This window comes from Dysidea avara, chromosome 3, assembly GCF_963678975.1.
Source record: "Dysidea avara chromosome 3, odDysAvar1.4, whole genome shotgun sequence".
Taxonomy (NCBI): Eukaryota; Metazoa; Porifera; class Demospongiae; order Dictyoceratida; family Dysideidae; genus Dysidea; species Dysidea avara.
The window spans coordinates 28,667,048-28,686,263 of record NC_089274.1 but is presented as its reverse complement, the minus strand read 5'-3'; the positions used below and the strand labels follow the sequence as shown (position 1 = coordinate 28,686,263).

The window sequence follows — 19,216 nt, the reverse complement described above, 5'->3', positions numbered from 1 at the left end:
GAATTCTTTCTATAAACCGCATGCAAACCGCAAGTAAACACCTATCTCAGTCCATTTGTACAAGTCTTTATAAGACAAAAATATTGCTGTAACAATGTGGTGAAGTAAATAGGTTAATGGTTTAGGTGCCTGTCTTACGTGCGCGAGGTTGTGGGTTCGAGTCCAGCTGGTGTTAAATTTTTTTTTTCGTTTTGGGCACCTTTTCAGTACACCATTTTTCGCACTGTACTGCATGTGTTTTTGCCAACTGTACACACGTGATATTTCTAATTCAAATTCATTTGATGTGCTGTGTAAGCATGCCGAGCATGCCGCCTAAGGGAAAACGATCGTCTACTTATTGTGCGTTTCAAGCATAGAGACGCAAGCAGAACCAAAGATTGGATCCACAGAAGAGACGGGAAGAAGCAGAACGACAAATACTGCGCCGCCAGGAGGCCTCAACTGGAGCTACCACCTCATCCAGTGCTAGGTGTGAACTCGACTCACAACAGAGACGACGACAACGTGACGCAGAAGCCCATCGTGTGGCCCGCCAGGACGAAGAAAGAAGATCACAGGAACGGATCCACGATGCAGCTGCCCGTCGACTTGCACGTGCGGACCCGGCCACCAGAGAAGAAGAACAGCAGCGTGATACAGCTGCCCGTCGACTTGCGCGTGAAGACCCAGTAACAAGGAGGGAGGAGCAACAACAAGATACAGCTTCCCATCAACAAGCTCGAGCTGATCCACTCTACAGAGCTCTGGAGCAGCAGGCTAACACAGCACGCAGACAACAGGTACGTGCAAGCACACACCCAAGCTTTAGGGGGCTTAACTATCAGCCACACAACTTCTTCAACACTACAGATGTAGGCACACTTACTGTAGAATGCACACACTGCGGCGCATTAAAATTTCCCCAGGAGACCAAATCCCTTTGTTGCTTGAAGGGTAATGTCCAGTTAGAGGCATTTCCACAGCCCCAGTCATTCTTGAGACACCTGTGTGAAGGTACAAACACAGCAGGTAAACATTTTCTAGCTAGCATACGTAAGTATAATAGTGCATTTCAAATGACAAGCTTTGGCTGTAACGAGATAACTATGGCTGGCTTCAATCCTTCTTTTAGAGTACAGGGTCAAGTCTATCATCGTATAGGTAGTTTAGTTCCATCAACAGGTGAGTCTCCTAAATTTTCCCAAATTTATTTTATCGACAACCAGCAAACTGAAGTAGCTACAAGATGTGGGATAGTTGATGGGTTAAGGCTTGACATAGTTAGGGGTATTACTGAGCTTTTGCATGACGATAATCACTATGTTCAACTTATTAAGGTAGCTAAAGAAATATTTGAGCAGCATGATGAGCCAGCAAATATTAGGGTAGTGATTAATGAGAACAAACGGCCTGTAGGAGAGCATGCTAGGAGGTACAATAGCCCGATGTGTGACGAGGTAGGAGTGCTAATGCCTAATGATAATGTAAATAATAGGGACATAGTTTTGCACTATAGGGATGGGTCTTTGCAGCGCATTTCTGAACTTCATAGGGGGTATGATCCTTTACAGTATCCTTTACTCTTTTCTTATGGCACCGATGGATGGCACATCAACCTGAAATTGGCTAATGGTAGGAAATTGACAGCCATGGTGTATTGCCGCTACCACATCATGGTCAGGCAGCAAGTGCCTGTATTGCTTAAGGCTAAAAGGCTTTTCCAGCAATTCCTGGTTGACGCCTACTGTAAGATTGAAACTGAGCGCTTACAGTTTCTCAGGCGTGAGCAAAAGGCACTACGTGCTGATTGCTACCAGGATTTGCGGGATGCAATGGTAGATGGGGATGGTGACCCCAGGAATGTTGGTCATAGGGTGATCCTACCGATGCTTGCCTCAAGCGATCTCATCTGTGGGACAGTGTGGTGGTTAAACAACTACACACTAACATGAGAGTGCACCTGTGTGGGGATGTGGCAGCTGGACAATTCGCTGAAGAACTATTGGCCATTGGAGATGGGAAGTTTCCTATTGACACTCTACCTGATGTTGTCCAGCTACCTGACACCATGGGAACTTTTGTGGATAGCAAGGAGGAACTGGTTTCCAGGGTGTATCCAGATTTGCTCTCTAACTTTAGGGACTTGGCTTGGCTTTCTGAACGCTGCATTCTTGCTCCTCTTAACAAGACCACTCATTCCATCAACATGACTCTGGTGGAGCAGTTACCTGGTGACTGCTGTGACTACAGGTCCTTGGACACCATACCTGATGAATCTCAGGCTGTTCAATTTCCAACAGAATTCTTGAACTCTTTAGAGGTATCTGGACTACCTCAGCATCTTTTCTTACTTAAAGTAGGCGCTCCTATTATTATTCTACGCTCTCTAGATCCTCCAAGGGTTACTAATGGCACTAGGTGTGTAGTTACTAAACTGTCGGCTAACACAGTAGAGGCCAAGATTTCTCACGGTAGATATGCAGGACACGATATTATAATACCACGCATTCCTCTCATTCTGAGTAACTCGGTTTTGCCTTTTGAATTTAGACGGCTTCAATTTCCAATTGCACTTTGCTTTGCCATGACCATTAACAAAAGCCAGGGCCAAACTTTTAAGGCTGTAGGATTAGATTTGACGGACGAAAGCTTCACACACGGCATGCTTTATGTGGCACTATCTAGGGTAGGTTCAGCAGATAGATTGACACTTTTAGTTAGAGGGGATTGCAAAACACGTAATGTAGTCTATAGTGAGGTTTTTAGATAGGCAAACACATGCACCTTAGTTAGGTTTGTCTGCTGCTACTGCTGCTTTGTGATATTGTGGATCAGCACCTGTGGATGGTGGTAAGGAAGGTATTATGGTAAAAAAAATTTTTTCAGATGGTTGCTTTGTATATTTATGTATGTGTGAAACTATTTATCTTTTCTATTCTTTTGTCTTTATGCATATCCTGGATGGTTTGCTCAGAGGAGGGATGACTGCAGCTACACAGTGAAATGACACGGTCCCGTGACAGACTGTTCTTCACAGCGTGGGGCACGTTGTGAAAATGGGAGCTATTTATAGACTTTGCAGCAATGATTTGAACTCTTTCTACACATGCATACAAAGCAGAGTGGAGCATTTTTTGGTTTTTCCTGTGCAGCAAAACAAAAGAAAAGGCTGGCAGGTTTTTTCCATGAGCTGTCTTGGGCTGGATGACTCAATTTTTTTTGTTTTCATTTATTATTATTTCTTGCTAGCCCCCACTCTGTGCCCATGCTGTTATATTTTATAAAGCCGTTATATTTTGTCATAACAGAATCGTTGTAGTGCAGATTACAGTAATTCATGCTATGTTTGGTTGATGGTAGAATTTGAGCAACTTAAGTCACAAAATATTCCAATAAGAGTGCACTTCTCCACAATTATTGCATTCATGCAATCCTTACACCACATTGTTTCCTTAGTCTTTTATAAAGTATCTATAATAGTATATTAACAACTGTAATTTCATTTAATTTCCATGTCATTGTACATACTGCCCTGCACGATAGGGCAGGTACTACAGCTAGTTACTAATAAAATCAAAAATAATTGAAGTATTACAAATCTTCTTTAAGTTCTTTTCTTCTTCTTGTGGTAAAGAAAAAAACACATGGGTTAAAAAAGCCCCAAAGCCAGCCATAGGCCGGCTTTGCAGTATACAAATACAAAAAGAAGTGATATCTAATCAAAAACAGCCAAGCTGTAAAAAAAGGACCGGCCCCCAAAAAGGCCATGGTGAAAAAAGATGTGAAATCCAAGGTGGCGGCCAAGAAATGGCTGTGATGGTAGGTTAATGGTTACATTTTAATAACGACAATTCAGGTGAATTTTGTGCTACTTGGTTTTGGCACCAAATTCACCTGAATTGTCGTTATTAAAATTTAACCATTAACCTACCATCACAGCCATTTCTTGGCCGCCAACTTGGATTTCACATCTTTTTTCACCATGGCCTTTTTGGGGGCCGCACCTTTTTTTACAGCTTGGCTGTTTTTGATTTGATAATATATATTGCCCAGAAACAAAACATATTGTAGCACATAGCATGTTATAAGTAGTGCTTAACATGCTGTATGGAATAACAAATTACATTTAGCATTTAATGAGCCTATAGATTGTCAATCTCTCTGATAAGTTATTTCAGTCTAAAACCTACCATTCACAACATCTAAGCTTTCCACAAGATTCTCAAATTCAACTTAATAAACTATCTACTACTTTTTGTATTAGTCTATGACATACAAACTTATGAAGATGTTTAAAAACATGTGTTTACAAGACTAAGGCATTAATAATGCAGACTACCTGCAAAACATTTAAGCACGTACCTATGCATGCATGCAAGCTAATGCATACTTATATTCATACCTTTGTAACATCAGGTAAACTTGAGCCAAAAACATTTCTGATAATATCTTGCCAAGGTGAGAAGGAAGTTTTCAACTGAGTCAAACTGTCCCAAAACTAAAGATAATAAACAATAGTACCATTAGTCTACCTATAATTACCGATACTATATGATACATGATATGGTACATTCTTCTAAAAGAAAACAAGTAAACTAGCAAGTATAAGGAAAAATTAAGAATTTGATGTTTGATTAGGGATCATAGAAAAAAAGTAGTGAACAAGGGAGGTCACCTATACCTGCAGATATACTGCAGGTGTAGTTTGTTTCACTACTTTTTTCTATGGTCCCTAATCAAACTTAATTTTTCCTTACAAGTAGACAAAAAAAATTGGAATTTTCAGCTAGAGTAGGGACCATAGCACATCGATAAAAAGTACTGAACAAGCTGGAGTAGTGCATGATATTAAATCACAGTAAAACAATAAAAAGTGTTATATCCCTACTGTGCTTAAGATACCACAATAAAAATTCACAATAGGGATATAACACCTCCTATTGTTTTACTGTGATTTAATATCGTGCACTACTCCAGCTTGTATCAGTACTTTATGTCAAAGTGCTATGGTCCCTTCTCTAGTTGAAAATACCAAATTTTTTTGTGTACTTGTTTGTTAACTTTTTTTGTAAATAATTATTATGACTGGTGAGCCCATGCATACTGCATCTGAAATAGCACCGTGTGCCCCAGCTATATCAGTTATCATCTTAAAAGTGAAGTATCTATTTCGCTTTGTTGTCAGCTATGTTCAACCCGTTACACAGCAGTATGTATCAAGAACTATTCAAAAAGCACCTCTGCAATCAAGGTAGCCGCTATAAAAATATGGACGATTTCTGTTACGAAGAGAAGCCATCACGTGCTACCGCTAAATCGACACTTTTTGCTGTCAGCTAAGATGAATGAGACATAAAGGAGGACACTGGTTAAGTCCATTAAGAATGCATTGTACATACTGCGGTATGCCGAAAGGCCCATGTCCGGTGAAGCGATGTCAAACAGTTAAAAAATCAAGCCCGTAGCCTTAGCCGTTATCAAGTTACGCTTGTCTGAAGGCATCATTCAGTCAGTCAGTCAGTCAGTTACTCAGTCAGCCAGCCAGTAGAAAATCCCGTTTAATATATATCTAATCCAAGCTGTAAAAAAAGTGTGCGGCCCTCAGAAAGGTTATGGTGAAAAAAGATGTGAAATCCAAGGTGGCGGCCAAGAAATGGCTGTGATGGTAGGTTAATGGTAAAAATTTTAATAACGACAATTCAGGTGAATTTTTGTGCCACTTCACAAAATTTACCTAAATTCTCATATTAAAATTTTTACCATTAACCTACCATCACAGCCATTTCTTGGCCGCCACCTTGGATTTCACATCTTTTTTCACCATAGCCTTTCTGAGGGCCGCACACTTTTTTTATAGCTTGGCTGTTTTGGATTAGATTTCATTTCTTTTTGTATTTGTATACCACAAAGCCGGCCTATGGCCAGCTTTGGGACTTTTTTAACCTATGTTTTTTTTCTTTACCACAGGAAGAAGAAAAGATGAAGTAGATGTACTTTAAATATTTTATCAGTAAATGTACAAATTATATATATAATACATATGTGACCGGATTTGCGAAAAGGGGTCTTCCACACACATCCAATTTGCCAACCTTGACAATTGATAACTTCAGATTGGAAAGAGCTATTGCCTTGAAATTTGGGCAGTGGTGAGCACCACTATAGCTGAATACATGGTGAAATTTTCAGGTTAATATGTTACTTTTTTTTTTAGTATTGTATAGAATAGTTATAACTATTACTTAACAAAAGATAAAGTCAGTCAAATGAGCTAATCCTACCCTCTGCACAAACAAGGTCAATAGCTGCAGACTCTTTAAAGCTAAAGCGATGGTAGGAAGATCTAGAACCTCTCAAACAAGTGATGGCTGCACGAAGTAGTGAAAAACTCAGTTTACATCTTAACCAGTGCAGGGTCATGCTGTAAGACTGTCCATTTTTTTCTGACAGCAGAGTGGCTATTCTCTTGTACACTACTGTGGCCAGGGGTCCCATGCCTCCAGTACATGAAAACACTAAGGGAGAGAATGTCCCATGCTCCACCTCACGGATCCTTTTTTCATATTTCCTCTTCTTCTCTAGATCCGCACGCCTGTAACACTGGGGTAAAGACACTGAACAGTGTGTGGGAGCAAAAATATTAAACACCTTTACATCAAAGTATGCCTTCTGACCTCGTTCCCAAACACCATTGGCCACAACATCAAGACGGGCCCCATCCTCAACATTAGCTGATCTATACTGAAAAGATTCTCCTGAGAGTGGCTGTAAGGATGGTTCAACTTCAACACTATGACACAGCTCATTTAATAATCCAGCAGTAATGTCTCGAAGCTCGTTATGACGGACTATAGGGAGACCACCACAGGGACAACAAAGGGCATGCTCAACAGAGAATAGCTTGCCACACACACAATTGGAAGGCAACAGTGGTGGTCGCCAGCCATATCGAAGACACAAGGTGTCACGAAAAGCACCTTTGTGTAAACAAAAACCATGGTCAGATAAAGGTAGAGCAGCCACCCAGCTAGAGGAGCCCTTTTCAGAAGATAACATGATCGATCTATGTGATGATGGTGATAGCACAGGTAGCAGAGCATCACGGGAGTTGATGATAGACTGGTGATGCGCATCCAAAATTGTTCTCCTTGCCTCAATCTGTGAAGACAACACCTCAACTGAGTAAGCATGAGACTGCTGTATAATAAGGTGAACTAGAGGAATAATATGTTACTTGAACACTGAGTTATGGTCTCCAACGTTTACGGAATTGGATGTGTGTGGAAGACCCCTTTTCGCAAATCCGGTCACATATATTGATTACAGAAATCTCCATGGTGGTTTCTTTGTAACTGAACACTCTACAAGGTGACTTCTTCTAATTGCTCTCTCTACAGGGTGAATTGTTTGTAGCTGAAATCCGTACAAGGTAACTTCTTCTAGCTGATCTTTCTACAGGGCGGTTTGTTTGTAGCTGAGTTCTCTACAGGGTGTTTGTTTGCAGCTGAACTCTCTACATGGTAGTTTCTTTGTAGCTGAACTCTCTACAATGTGACTTCTTCTAGCTGAACTCTCTACAAGGTGACTTGTTTCTAGCTGATCTCTCTACAGGGTGACTTGTTTCTAGCTGAACTTTCTACAGGTGATTTGTTTGCAGCTGAATTCTCTACATGGTTTATTTCTTTGTAACTGAACTCCCTGCAAGGTGACTTCTTCTAGCTGATCTCTCTACAGGGAGATTTGCTTGTAACTTAACTCTCTACAGGTGATTTGCTTGCAGCTGAACTCTCTACATGATGGTTTCTTTGTAGCTGAACTCTCTACAAGGTAATTTCTTCTAGCTGATCTCTCTACAGGCCGATTTGTTTGTAGCTGAACTCTCTACATGATGGTTTCTTTGTAGCTGAACTCTCTACAAGGTGATTTCTTCTATAGCTGATCTTTCTACAGGGTGATTTGTTTGTAGTTGAACTCTCTACATGATAATTTCTATGTAGCTGAACTCTCTACAAGGTGATTTCTTCTATAGCTGATATTTCTACAGGGTGATTTGTTTGTACCTGAACTATCTACATGATGGTTTCATTGTAGCTGAACTCTCTACAAGGTAACTTCTTCTAGCTGATCTCTCTACAGGACAATTTGTTTGTACCTGAACTCTCACATGATTGTTTCTTTGAAGCTGAACTCTCTACAAGGTGATTTCTTCTAGCTGATCTTTCTACAGGGTGATTTGTTTGTAGCAGAACTCTCTACAAGGAAACTTCTTCTAGCTGATCTCTCTACAGGAAGATTTGTTTGTAGCTGAACTCTCTACACGTGATTTGTTTGCGGCTGAATTCTCTACATGATGGTTTCTTTGTAGCTGAACTCTCTACAAGGTAACTTCTTCTAGATGATCTCTTTACAGGGTGAATTGTTTGTAGCTGAACGATCTACAAGGTAACTTCTTCTAACTGATCTCTCTACAGGGTGATTTGTTTGTAGCTGAACTCTCTACAAGGAAACCTCTTTTAACTGAGCTCTGTACAGGGTGAATTGTTTGCAGCTGACCTATCTACAAGGTAACTTCTTCTAGCTGATCTCTCTACAGGATGATTTGTTTGTAGCTGAACTATCTACAAGGTAACTTCTTCTAGCTGATCTCTCTACAGGGTGATTTGTTTGTAGCTGAATTCTGTATAGGTGATTTGTTTGCAGCTGAGCTCTTTACAGAATGGTTTCTTTGTAGCTGAACTCTCTACAAGGTAACTTCTTCTAGCTGATCTCTTTACAGGGTGAATTTTTTGTAGCTGAACGATCTACAAGGTAACTTCTTCTAGCTGATCTCTCCACAGGGTGATTTGTTTGTAGCTGAACTCTCTACAAGGAAACCTCTTTTAACTGAGCTCTGTACAGGATGAATTGTTTGTAGCTGAACTATCTACAAGGTAACTTCTTCTAGCTGATCTCTCTACAGGGTGATTTGTTTGTAGCTGAATTCTCTACAGGGTGATTTATTTGCAGCTGAACTCTCTACAAGGTGACTTCTTCTAGCTGAACTCTCTGCAGAGTGATTGATTTTTTTTGCAGCTGAACTCTCTACATGGTGGTTTCTTTGTAACTGAACTCTCTACAGGGTGATTTGTTTGTAGCTGAACTCTCTACAGGGTGATCTGTTCGTAGCTGAACTCCCTATAAGGTAACTTCTTCTAGCTAATCTTTCTACAGGGCGATTTGTTTGTAGCTGAGTTCTCTACAGGGTGATTTGTTTGCAGCTGAATTCTCTACATGGTAGTAGTTTCTTTGTAGCTGAACTCTCTACAATGTGACTTCTTCTAGCTGAACTCTCTACAAGGTGACTTGTTTCTAGCTGATCTTTCTAAAGGGTGACTTGTTTCTAGCTGAACTCTCTACAGGTGATTTGTTTGCAGCTGAACTCTCTACATGGTTTATTTCTTTGTAACTGAACTCCCTGCAAGGTGACTTCTTCTAGCTGATCTCTCTACAGGGAGATTTGCTTAGCTTAACTCTCTACAGGTGATTTGTTTGCAGCTGAACTCTCTACATGATGGTTTCTTTGTAGCTGAACTCTCTACAAGGTAATTTCTTCTAGCTGATCTCTCTACAGGCTAATTTGTTTGTAGCTGAACTCTCTACATGATGGTTTCTTTGTAGCTGAACTCTCTACAAGGTGATTTCTTCTATAGCTGATCTTTCTACAGGGTGATTTGTTTGTAGTTGAACTCTCTACATGATAGTTTCTTTGTAGCTGAACTCTCTACAAGGTGATTTCTTCTATAGCTGATCTTTCTACAGGGTGGTTTGTTTGTACCTGAACTATCTACATGATGGTTTCTTTGTAGCTGAACTCTCTACAAGGTAACTTCTTCTAGCTGGTCTCTCTACAGGACAATTTGTTTGTACCTGAACTCTCACATGATTGTTTCTTTGAAGTTGAACTCTCTACAAGGTGATTTCTTCTAGCTGATCTTTCTACAGGGTGATTTGTTTGTAGCAGAACTCTCTACAAGGAAACTTCTTCTAGCTGATCTCTCCACAGGGAGATTTGTTTGTAGCTGAACTCTCTACACGTGATTTGTTTGCGGCTGAATTCTCTACATGATGGTTTCTTCGTAGCTAAACTCTCTACAAGGTAACTTCTTCTAGCTGATCTCTTTACAGGGTGAATTGTTTGTAGCTGAACGATCTACAAGGTAACTTCTTCTAACTGATCTCTCTACAGGGTGATTTGTTTGTAGCTGAACTCTCTACAAGGAAACCTCTTTTCACTGAGCTCTGTACAGGGTGAATTGTTTGTAGCTGAACTATCTACAAGGTAACTTCTTCTAGCTGATCTCTCTACAGGGTGATTTGTTTGTAGCTGAATTCTGTATAGGTGATTTGTTTGCAGCTGAGCTCTTTACAGAATGGTTTCTTTGTAGCTGAACTCTCTACAAGGTAACTTCTTCTAGCTGATGTATATACAGGGTCACTAGTTTGTAGCTGAATTCTCTACATGGTGGTTTCTTTGTAACTGAACTATCTACAAGGTGACATCTTCTAGCTGATCTTTCAACAGGGTGATTTGTTTGTAACTTAACTCTCTACAAGAAAACTTCTTCTAACTGATGTCTGAACAGGGTGAATTGTTTGTAGCTGAACTCTCTACAGGGTGATTTGTTTGTAGCTGATCTCTATACAGGTTACTTATTTCTAGCTGATCTCTTGAATTCTGTTCAGGGTGACTGCTCTATTAGGATGACTGCTCTATTAGAGTATCTCGATCTCGCACTTGCTACACCAAGTTGGATTTCGTGTTATAACTCCGTGGCTTTAAGTCTGATTCTTCTACACCATTGAAGAGCCTTTTTAAGATGATTACTCCATCTGTACAGTGAATTTCAAAGCATTATCCCAAGCGGTTTATCTGGTAGGCATGGCAAGTATTCTTTTTTTATTAGCTAATCTCGGTTGCATAATTGTTACACACTGTTGGTTTTATTGTTGTATCTTCCTGGTTTTTAGCTCGATTTCTTTCAAACCACAAAAGGTTTGAGGTTCAATAGTTAACCTATTCACCCACCGATTTTCAACTTCTTCCCATACGCGGTTTATCCTGTAGGCGTGACAACATATTGGTGTTATTTTTCGTGCATAATCGCTCATAACTCTTTGCTTGTTTATCGTATCCCAGCCAAAGTTGGTACCGAGATGCGTCTTTATACCCACCTTCTGTGTGCCAAATTTCAAGGCAATCGGATAACGCGTTCGCGTTTTATAGCAGTTTTTGTAAGTGTGCGAAAAGAGGAAGAAAAATAAGAAGAAAAAAAAACGAAGAAACTAAGCCAATTTTTGAAGTCGCATATCTCAGGAATGCCTGAAGCGATTTCGCTCAAATTTGGAATGTGGAGTACTGAAGTTGGAGGGAATGTACACAGCAAACTTCGTCTTGTTTCATCAAGGCAGCACAGAGCTACGGAGGTGCGAAAATTGCGTTTTCTTTCTTCCTGTCAATATACTCATGGGGTTGCGCGCCGGCTTCTTGGGCCGCACGACACACTACCGTGTGTCTTGATTTTTAAAATTCTGTAGCAACTTGTTAAAAGTGTTTTGGATCGATCTGAAGGCTTGTTTGGGCTTAGTTTTACCTAACCAATACTGCTTCATCGTCGTCAGGGAAAAGTGAGGCTGGTTTTTGGGTAGTGCTGGGCGGTATTGAAAAACAGCAAACAATATACCTTCCATAAAAAGTATCACGGTATTACTAAATATCACAGTATTAATATAAAAGCCATTGGTATTAAAGTATCTGCCATTTACCTCAACAAAAGCACCTAATACCCATGGTAGCTCAGTAAACCTCAGGTACAAATTACCACAAACAAACTTGTTGACATAGTTTGGTTAGCTGACTACATCAGCACCTGCCTATAAACATTGTCACATGTCTGGTTACCTTCTAAATATGGGATGAAACAAGCCCACAGGGAGGCCATAGTGCCCAGATGGTATGGCGGTATTTAAAAAAAACAGGCAGTATCAAAACCAGTATGATTTAAATATCACAGATTACTAACAATACCAGTATATCGCCCAGCTCCATTTTTGGGTGATGTTTTTCATGGGCCACGCCTACACCTTTGTGGTCCCTACTATACAGTACTATTGTACTGTATGATATCAAGCCGTAAGGGTTCAGGAAAGTGGTATACAACCCAGCTACACTGTTCTTGTGCAAAAATACGGACTTTCATATTAAATTTAATTAAATGTGTGGGCAGCCAATAATTTTTCATTGTTTAGTACCAGCTATATCACTCTACTGTATTGTTATATAACAAGTGTAAAGAGTCTAGGAAACCGGTAAACAACTAAGCTACACTGTTTAAATGCACAAAACCAGACCTTTACTTTTCCATGATTGTGCAATCAAAATATTGATACACAAGCATGATATCGGTATCGAGATACAGCCAGAGTATCGCAACACTCCAATATGTCGATATGTATTGCACATCACTACATACATGTGCTCCTATTGCATGGATTAAGTACCACAAGATAGGCACATTGTTGGAAGATTTTCAGCCAGGTATCAAGGTGGCAGTCATACAGTTATTCACAGTTGTAATTTAAACACTAATCCTCTGACCATACATGATCATATATTAGAGCTAATCAAACAGTACTACCGTACTGTTTAGGTAGGGTTCCTGTTCACCCAAAAATGACGTGCATGGCCTAAAGTGCTGCCTCCAAAATGGTCCACAACGAAAATATGAAATTGTGACACACATTCTGGTTATGTGAAAGGATGACTCAAGATATCCTAATACAGCAGTCACCCTAATAGAACAGTCACACGTGTATAGCAGTGTGCTGCAACAAAAAACATAACAAACTAGTATATTAAAAAATATTAAGTTAAAAATGAAGTAGGATAAAAAATAGTGAAACGAGATGAGTGATGGTATTACAGCATTGCTTGGTGGGAAAATCCCTACTTAGGCATTTACAATATGCCAATGTAGGGATTCTTCCACTGAGTCACTACTTTTATTGTTTGGATCCCTACTTCATTTTTAAATTTTAATAATTTTTAATACACTAGTAATAGTGAGACATGGACCTATATAGTACACAGACTGTTTCCTGTTTGGTGTTATAAACCAAGATGGTTTCAAAACATTATTTGAAAACAGTATATAAACAAACACAAAGTGAGTGATAATCATTTACCTTTTGGTAACCCTACAGTTTTCATGGTTGTGCTTATTATTGCCAATACTGGCACTAGAAAATGTACAAAACTCATACCAAGCTCTGAAAAAGCAGCTCTATTAAAATGTATACCTGTGGCCATGCAACACATTAAGCAGGGCTGGAGGAGGGAAAATTGAATTGGTCAGGCCATTGACTATAATATTGAAATTGCTACTATATACATGCCAATGGGAGAGGAGCTGTTGTACAGTGTGCGAAGCACACTCTGCAAAGTGCGAAGCACACTCTGCGAAGTGCGAAGCACAAGCATTCTAGGGGGTCTGGGGGCATGCCCCCACAGGAAATTTTTGAAAATTAGACACTCAGATATGCAATTTTAGTGATATTTTACTGCTAGCTAGCTATATAAATATGCTCAAGCCTATCTGTTGTTCTTCAGACTTTCTATACTATGTATAATTGTAGACCTGACATACAGGGGACACAGCATGAAACTTGCTGTATGGTTCATTTAGTTATAACTAGCAATTAGAAGTTCAAGGGGGGTCTGGGGGTGCAACCCCCAGGAGTTGCAGAATTTTTACAATTTAAAGGCTTGAAAATGCCTTAAAATTTAAAACTGATGCTAAATTTTAAAGTAAAACTAGCTAGCAACTTGCAACTTTCCCCCCAAATTTCACAGGGACACCATGCATGCAGCATGGCCCCCTTTAGCTAGGACTATACAGTGAATTCACACAGCTACAATAAAAAGCTACACAGCTACAAAAATACAGTATACTACTATACTGGTTTGTATGAAGTGAACGGATCATCACGTAAATATACTGGTGGACAGTCACGAGACCAATCGGTATTCGAAAATGGCGCGATGTGGGTAAGACTGAGAGTTTGCTCAGTATCTCGACAGGACGAGTAGGTAGTTGGAGAGGAGTGATTTCTACTCAACATCTCATCCAGATGGCTACCATGTAATGTATGTACGATGTACAGTTTCTTGCCACGGAATGAGTCATCTGGTTTGTCACTGCCAGCCCTTCGCCCAGTAAAAGAAGCCAAGAGAGACAAGCCAAGGAATGCTAATGATTATTTTATGAAGATTGAATTGTGATATAAGTGTGCTGGTTTAGAATCAAAGAAGGCACCTGCCTTACACGTGATAAATGTCAACTGTCAGCACACGTGATACTGTACGTAGGACCCACAATCATTTCTGTACAAAACGATACGAATGCTGTTATACTGTAAGGTAATTGGAGGTACTATACGTGTAGTTCTGTGCTTTAGTTAGGCTGAGAAACTAGGTAACTACTCGTGTCATGCATTTTCAATAACATCTGTAAAATGTACGTAGCTACATGTAAATGTGATCATCCAAAGATTGCATGAGAGTAATGTAGTTCGAGCTAGTCAGCTAGTTGGTTCAACTCCAGATTATATGTCCGGCTCAGGCCTGACCAACCGGACCGTCTCCTCCGGCCTTGTTAAGCCAGCTATAGGACTGACATTCAAAATTTTGTCTTATAACAATGAACCATTGTGGGAAATCCTGCTCAAACACACACTCTATTGCATGAATTACATAATCAATGTGTACTGTACAATGGCATGTTTAACTGCACATTCTGTAGGAGTTTCCATTTATATATGGAGGAATTATTACAATGAAACAAGGATTACATGAAACGAAAAAACATGAACACATGAAACACAGCAACAAGAAAATGCAACAACAAAACTCATGGCTACACTAATTTATAGTTTGCCAAATAGCTAATATGTGACTGGATCTACGAAAACCGTTCTTATCGCCCAAGACAGGAAGTTTGATTTTTTCACACAAACACAAAGCTTAATGAATGCACTATCAAGTTTCACTGCCACAGTCGACCAGAGTAAAGTGGTCTGCTTTTGCTGGCTGCTTTTCTAGAGCACAGTGGCGAGCCATACGAGTGGTCTGGGGTCTTGATGGAGCCCTAGCCGACCAGGAGATGGCTGTGTGTGGCTGTACAGCTCTGTGGTGTTGGACAATGACCTGTGCTGTAAATTTCCTTTCATTTTAGCCAGTTCTGAGCCCTGAATGACCTATAACTTGGCCTAATTCATCCTAGCACGTCTCTTTTCAATTTTTGAACACCATCTTGCCCGCCTTCCAGGGCCCCCGCCTCCCACCCCTTCTGGAGCTCGCCTGATACAGACAACCTCGGTTTAAAAACTATCTAAAATGGCGGGAAACTTAGCTGTTGACTACTTCTTCAGTGGATGATCAGGAAGGTAAGAAATTGTTGTGAAACGTGTGAAAATTTGGAATGCGTAGCTACCACCATTGGCCAGCTACAACACTCAGAATATTTAAAACCGACGTTTCTCGATACTTTTAAATGGGCGATAAGACCGGTTTTCCAGAGACAGTCACATATATGTGTGAATATATGTGGGTTATTATATAACACACAACAGCAGCCTTTATAGGCTGTAAAGTTTCTAGTAGTCAGGGTGCCCATAAGTGCACCACCTTAATATACAAGTGGTAGAGCAGGGACTAGTTAAACAGAGAGGACAAGTGAAAACAGTGACACATTGAACAGAAACCCAACTAAATTGCATAATTGTGGTTTTGAAATAAAATCAATTGGGTAAGAAAGACATGCTACAAAACACTTTTGTGCATGTTTTCATAAACAGTGAAACAAAACATAATTGATATGACATGTATACCATCAAATTTGCCACTTTATGAAGAGTGAGATATTTTTGTTTCTTTTTTGTACCACGAGGCAAATGCGTGTTAAGAACTGTACAATCCATGTGTACATTACATTACAGCTATACACGTGTGTTAAGAATTGGCCAAGAACTGTACCTTGATGAATTTCCCAGTACATGCTGAACACAATGAGACAAGTCACATTAAAGTTTTGGTTTAGATGTAATGATTTCGGCTTTCAGTGTGGTCCTTCATGCACAAATAGTAAAGTGGTTTGTAAGCAAGTGTCAGTGATGATCTACATGAATGTCTTATGGTACAAATGTAAACTGTACACATGAGATATCAGTTGGTATAAAAAGGACATTCATGATGCAGCTCAAAAGCTTGAATTTGCAACAGCATGCCATAGGTACATGTACAAGGAAAGTTTGCATACTTGTGGAGTTTTCATTACTGGGATGACTGTTCTATTAGGGTATTTACTTGTTCTAGAAGTTTTTGTTTGCAGTCCTTTAGTTTGAGGGATAAAGGGAGAAAGACATCTGCCTGTGACTTATTCTACTTCGCTGGTTGAATGAATATCACATACATTTCATGTATCGAATTTATTCTACCAATCCGTGGCTAAAAAGATATATAGATGGTTACACTTGCTCCTTTCCTTGTACCCCCCTCCACTTCCTATTCATCTTCTTCTTCCCCACCCCTGACCTGCCCACCCCTAACACATTTTCTTGATTTGAATATTTTTGGCTGTTGGAGTCACTGCCCTGCCCTAAATGTGCAGAAGTGTTCAAGTTTGAATCTGCTCATTGTGTACAGTTACATGGATAATTGGGTACACTTTGGCAGCTATGCAGAAAATACAGTACAGTTATATATGAAGGGAATGCTTACAAAAAACAACCCAACTCAGATAGCATGACTGATCATGTATGTGACATTGTAAAACTAGCCAAACTAATCCTACCAGTTTTTGTTTTTTTAAAAGATAATATGAACACATAGCCTGATCACCAAAAATTGAAGCGATCTGATGAACACTCCAAACAAGATGACTAGGAAGTACAATATAACACCACCTATGTTTATGTGTATAAAAATACAGCACTTGTGAGACTAATACAGCACTTGTGAGACTAATACAGCACTCAACTTCACCTCATGCTGTATTACCCTCTCTATACACACCCTCTTGTACTGTATTTCTCATAAACAACATACATGAGGTGGTGCATCAACTATATATAACAAACTAACCAGGAGAGAGGGAAGATTTTTGCTGAACTGCAAAATAATTTGTGCTGCAAAAACATGCCCAACATTTGAACATAATGAAATTGTATAGCCATGGCATTTTTATTCGACAATATTCAGGTTTGGTAGTTCTCTGCTACATCATCAAGGAATTACACACTTGTAACAATATTATAATTATATGTGCTTACATATTTACATACCTGATTCTCAGCTGAAGTACCACCATATGTTCTAGTAAACATTTTACTAATAGTAGCTTTCAATAGAGCTTCTAGTTTACTGGACACTTCATCATGTATACTTTGTAACTGTATATCGCTTGACAGTACAAAGAGAACTAGCTCAATAGTCAAAATAACAAGTTCTTTGTCATATTTGTTGATATTTTTGGTTACTGTTTCAAAGAAGTTAAAACAGCTTTTAACTGTTGCTGTGTCTTTTTCACTAAAAGAGCACAAAGTACACATTCACTATGCATAAAACAACAACAGTTTATGGAAATACCTTTGAAATATCGGTTTTCCATAATGCCGTAGCTTGCCTAGCAGATCAGGTAATACTTTTATGATCTCACTCTAAAATTAAAATAGAATAACACCAATATAGAAACAAAAGTAAATGGCAATATAGAAATAAGGATGCAGGCTAGGTGTAAAACCTAGCCAGAGATATGTCATGGATATCACACAGTGATGTATAATAAAGGTCATAAAGCTTTGCACTTTCTCATCAAAAAATATCAACCAAAACTGGTGTTAAATTTTTTCACAATGACTTGGCACACTAATCAAGCTCAAATGTGCACTTAGCACTTCCAATCAGTTGCTATGATTCTTTTTTTGGAATTTTCACTTTATAACTAACTGCTGCTTCCAGACTAGCATGACTCAATAATGGAACCAGGCCTAATTTTGTCACTCCCAATACAGCATGAAAGTGTTAATTCATGTGTAGTGCATCAATGACTTTGTGTAGTCTAGTAAATAAAATAAAATGGGAATCATCCAAAACTTTTGCTCCATGCCTCCAACAGTTGAAGTAAGCATTTGATTAATAAACCTTTTACTAATCGCATGCTTCTCTCCTATTGTCACTAAAAAAATCCAAACCAATTAGTTGATCTGCAACTCCAAAAGTTCAGAGTACTATATAACTGGAAATTTTTGCAGTATGTATATCTCACAGGATTTTGTGTTGAAAATTTCATGGATATCTCTTAGACCAGGATTTTCTCACAAAAAAATCATGGATCACTGTTTAAAGATTTTGTTCTTGACCACACAGGTCTGGATTGATTTTTATTCCAAGCTTCATACCAACTGCTAAAGGATGTCTAAACCAAGTAGCACAGTAGCAGCAATCCCTGTGTATGGCATAGTCTAGTCTTGCAGTAAGCCAGCTTCCTACATGAGCCACGCCCACTTTAATATCGGGAATGTGTGATATTGCTTGTAATCATACATGGAGTCAGACTAAACATGAGTTGGAGTTTGTAGGTGCACGTGTTCACATACATAATTTTTCACACGTGATAAAATTCCACAGTAGCTTTACTAACCACAAAAAACCATGAAATTATGTACTGCCAAAATTTCTGGGTATACAAATCATTTGGATATTAAGTAAATTGAAAGAAATGTAATTTTTAAAATACGAGGTTTCTACAGTCCTGGCTATCTATTCAAAGACATAGTATTCTCACAAAACAGGCATAATTGTTCTATATTTCTACTCAAGCACCTGAGTTATATTATTTACTATTTCTTTACACAAATAATACAATCATCTTTAATTTGTGACTGGATTTGCGAAAACCGAACACAATCGTGCATTTTCAACTTAATGTTTAATAGGCGACTACGTGGAGACATGATTAATGTTTAAAGGCTCTTACACAGCATTTTTAATTTGGATCAAACTCTGTTTTACATGATGAATAATTTATCAAGAACTAGGGGTCACCCATTCAAACCACATAAACAGCAAATATTTTAAAATGTCAGGGCAAATTCCTTCAGTCAAACAGCTGGAACCATCTACCTGAAGAAGTTGTAACAG

The 19,216-nt window shown here is 39.2% G+C and overlaps 1 protein-coding gene across 1 annotated transcript in view; it reads right to left on the bottom strand.

Moving 5' to 3' along the window:
- Nucleotides 1-17,448, bottom strand: part of LOC136250630 (E3 ubiquitin-protein ligase rnf213-alpha-like) — a 407,493-nt gene extending 390,045 nt beyond the window's left edge. Inside the window, exons 1-2 of the mRNA XM_066042854.1 lie at nucleotides 17,359-17,448; nucleotides 4,385-4,480 (exon numbers count right to left, since the gene is read on the bottom strand). Coding sequence (XP_065898926.1) covers nucleotides 4,385-4,480; nucleotides 17,359-17,400 — 138 coding nt within the window. The 5' untranslated portion in view covers nucleotides 17,401-17,448. The remainder of the gene's footprint in view (nucleotides 1-4,384; nucleotides 4,481-17,358) is intronic.
- Nucleotides 17,449-19,216: the final 1,768 nt, after the last annotated feature.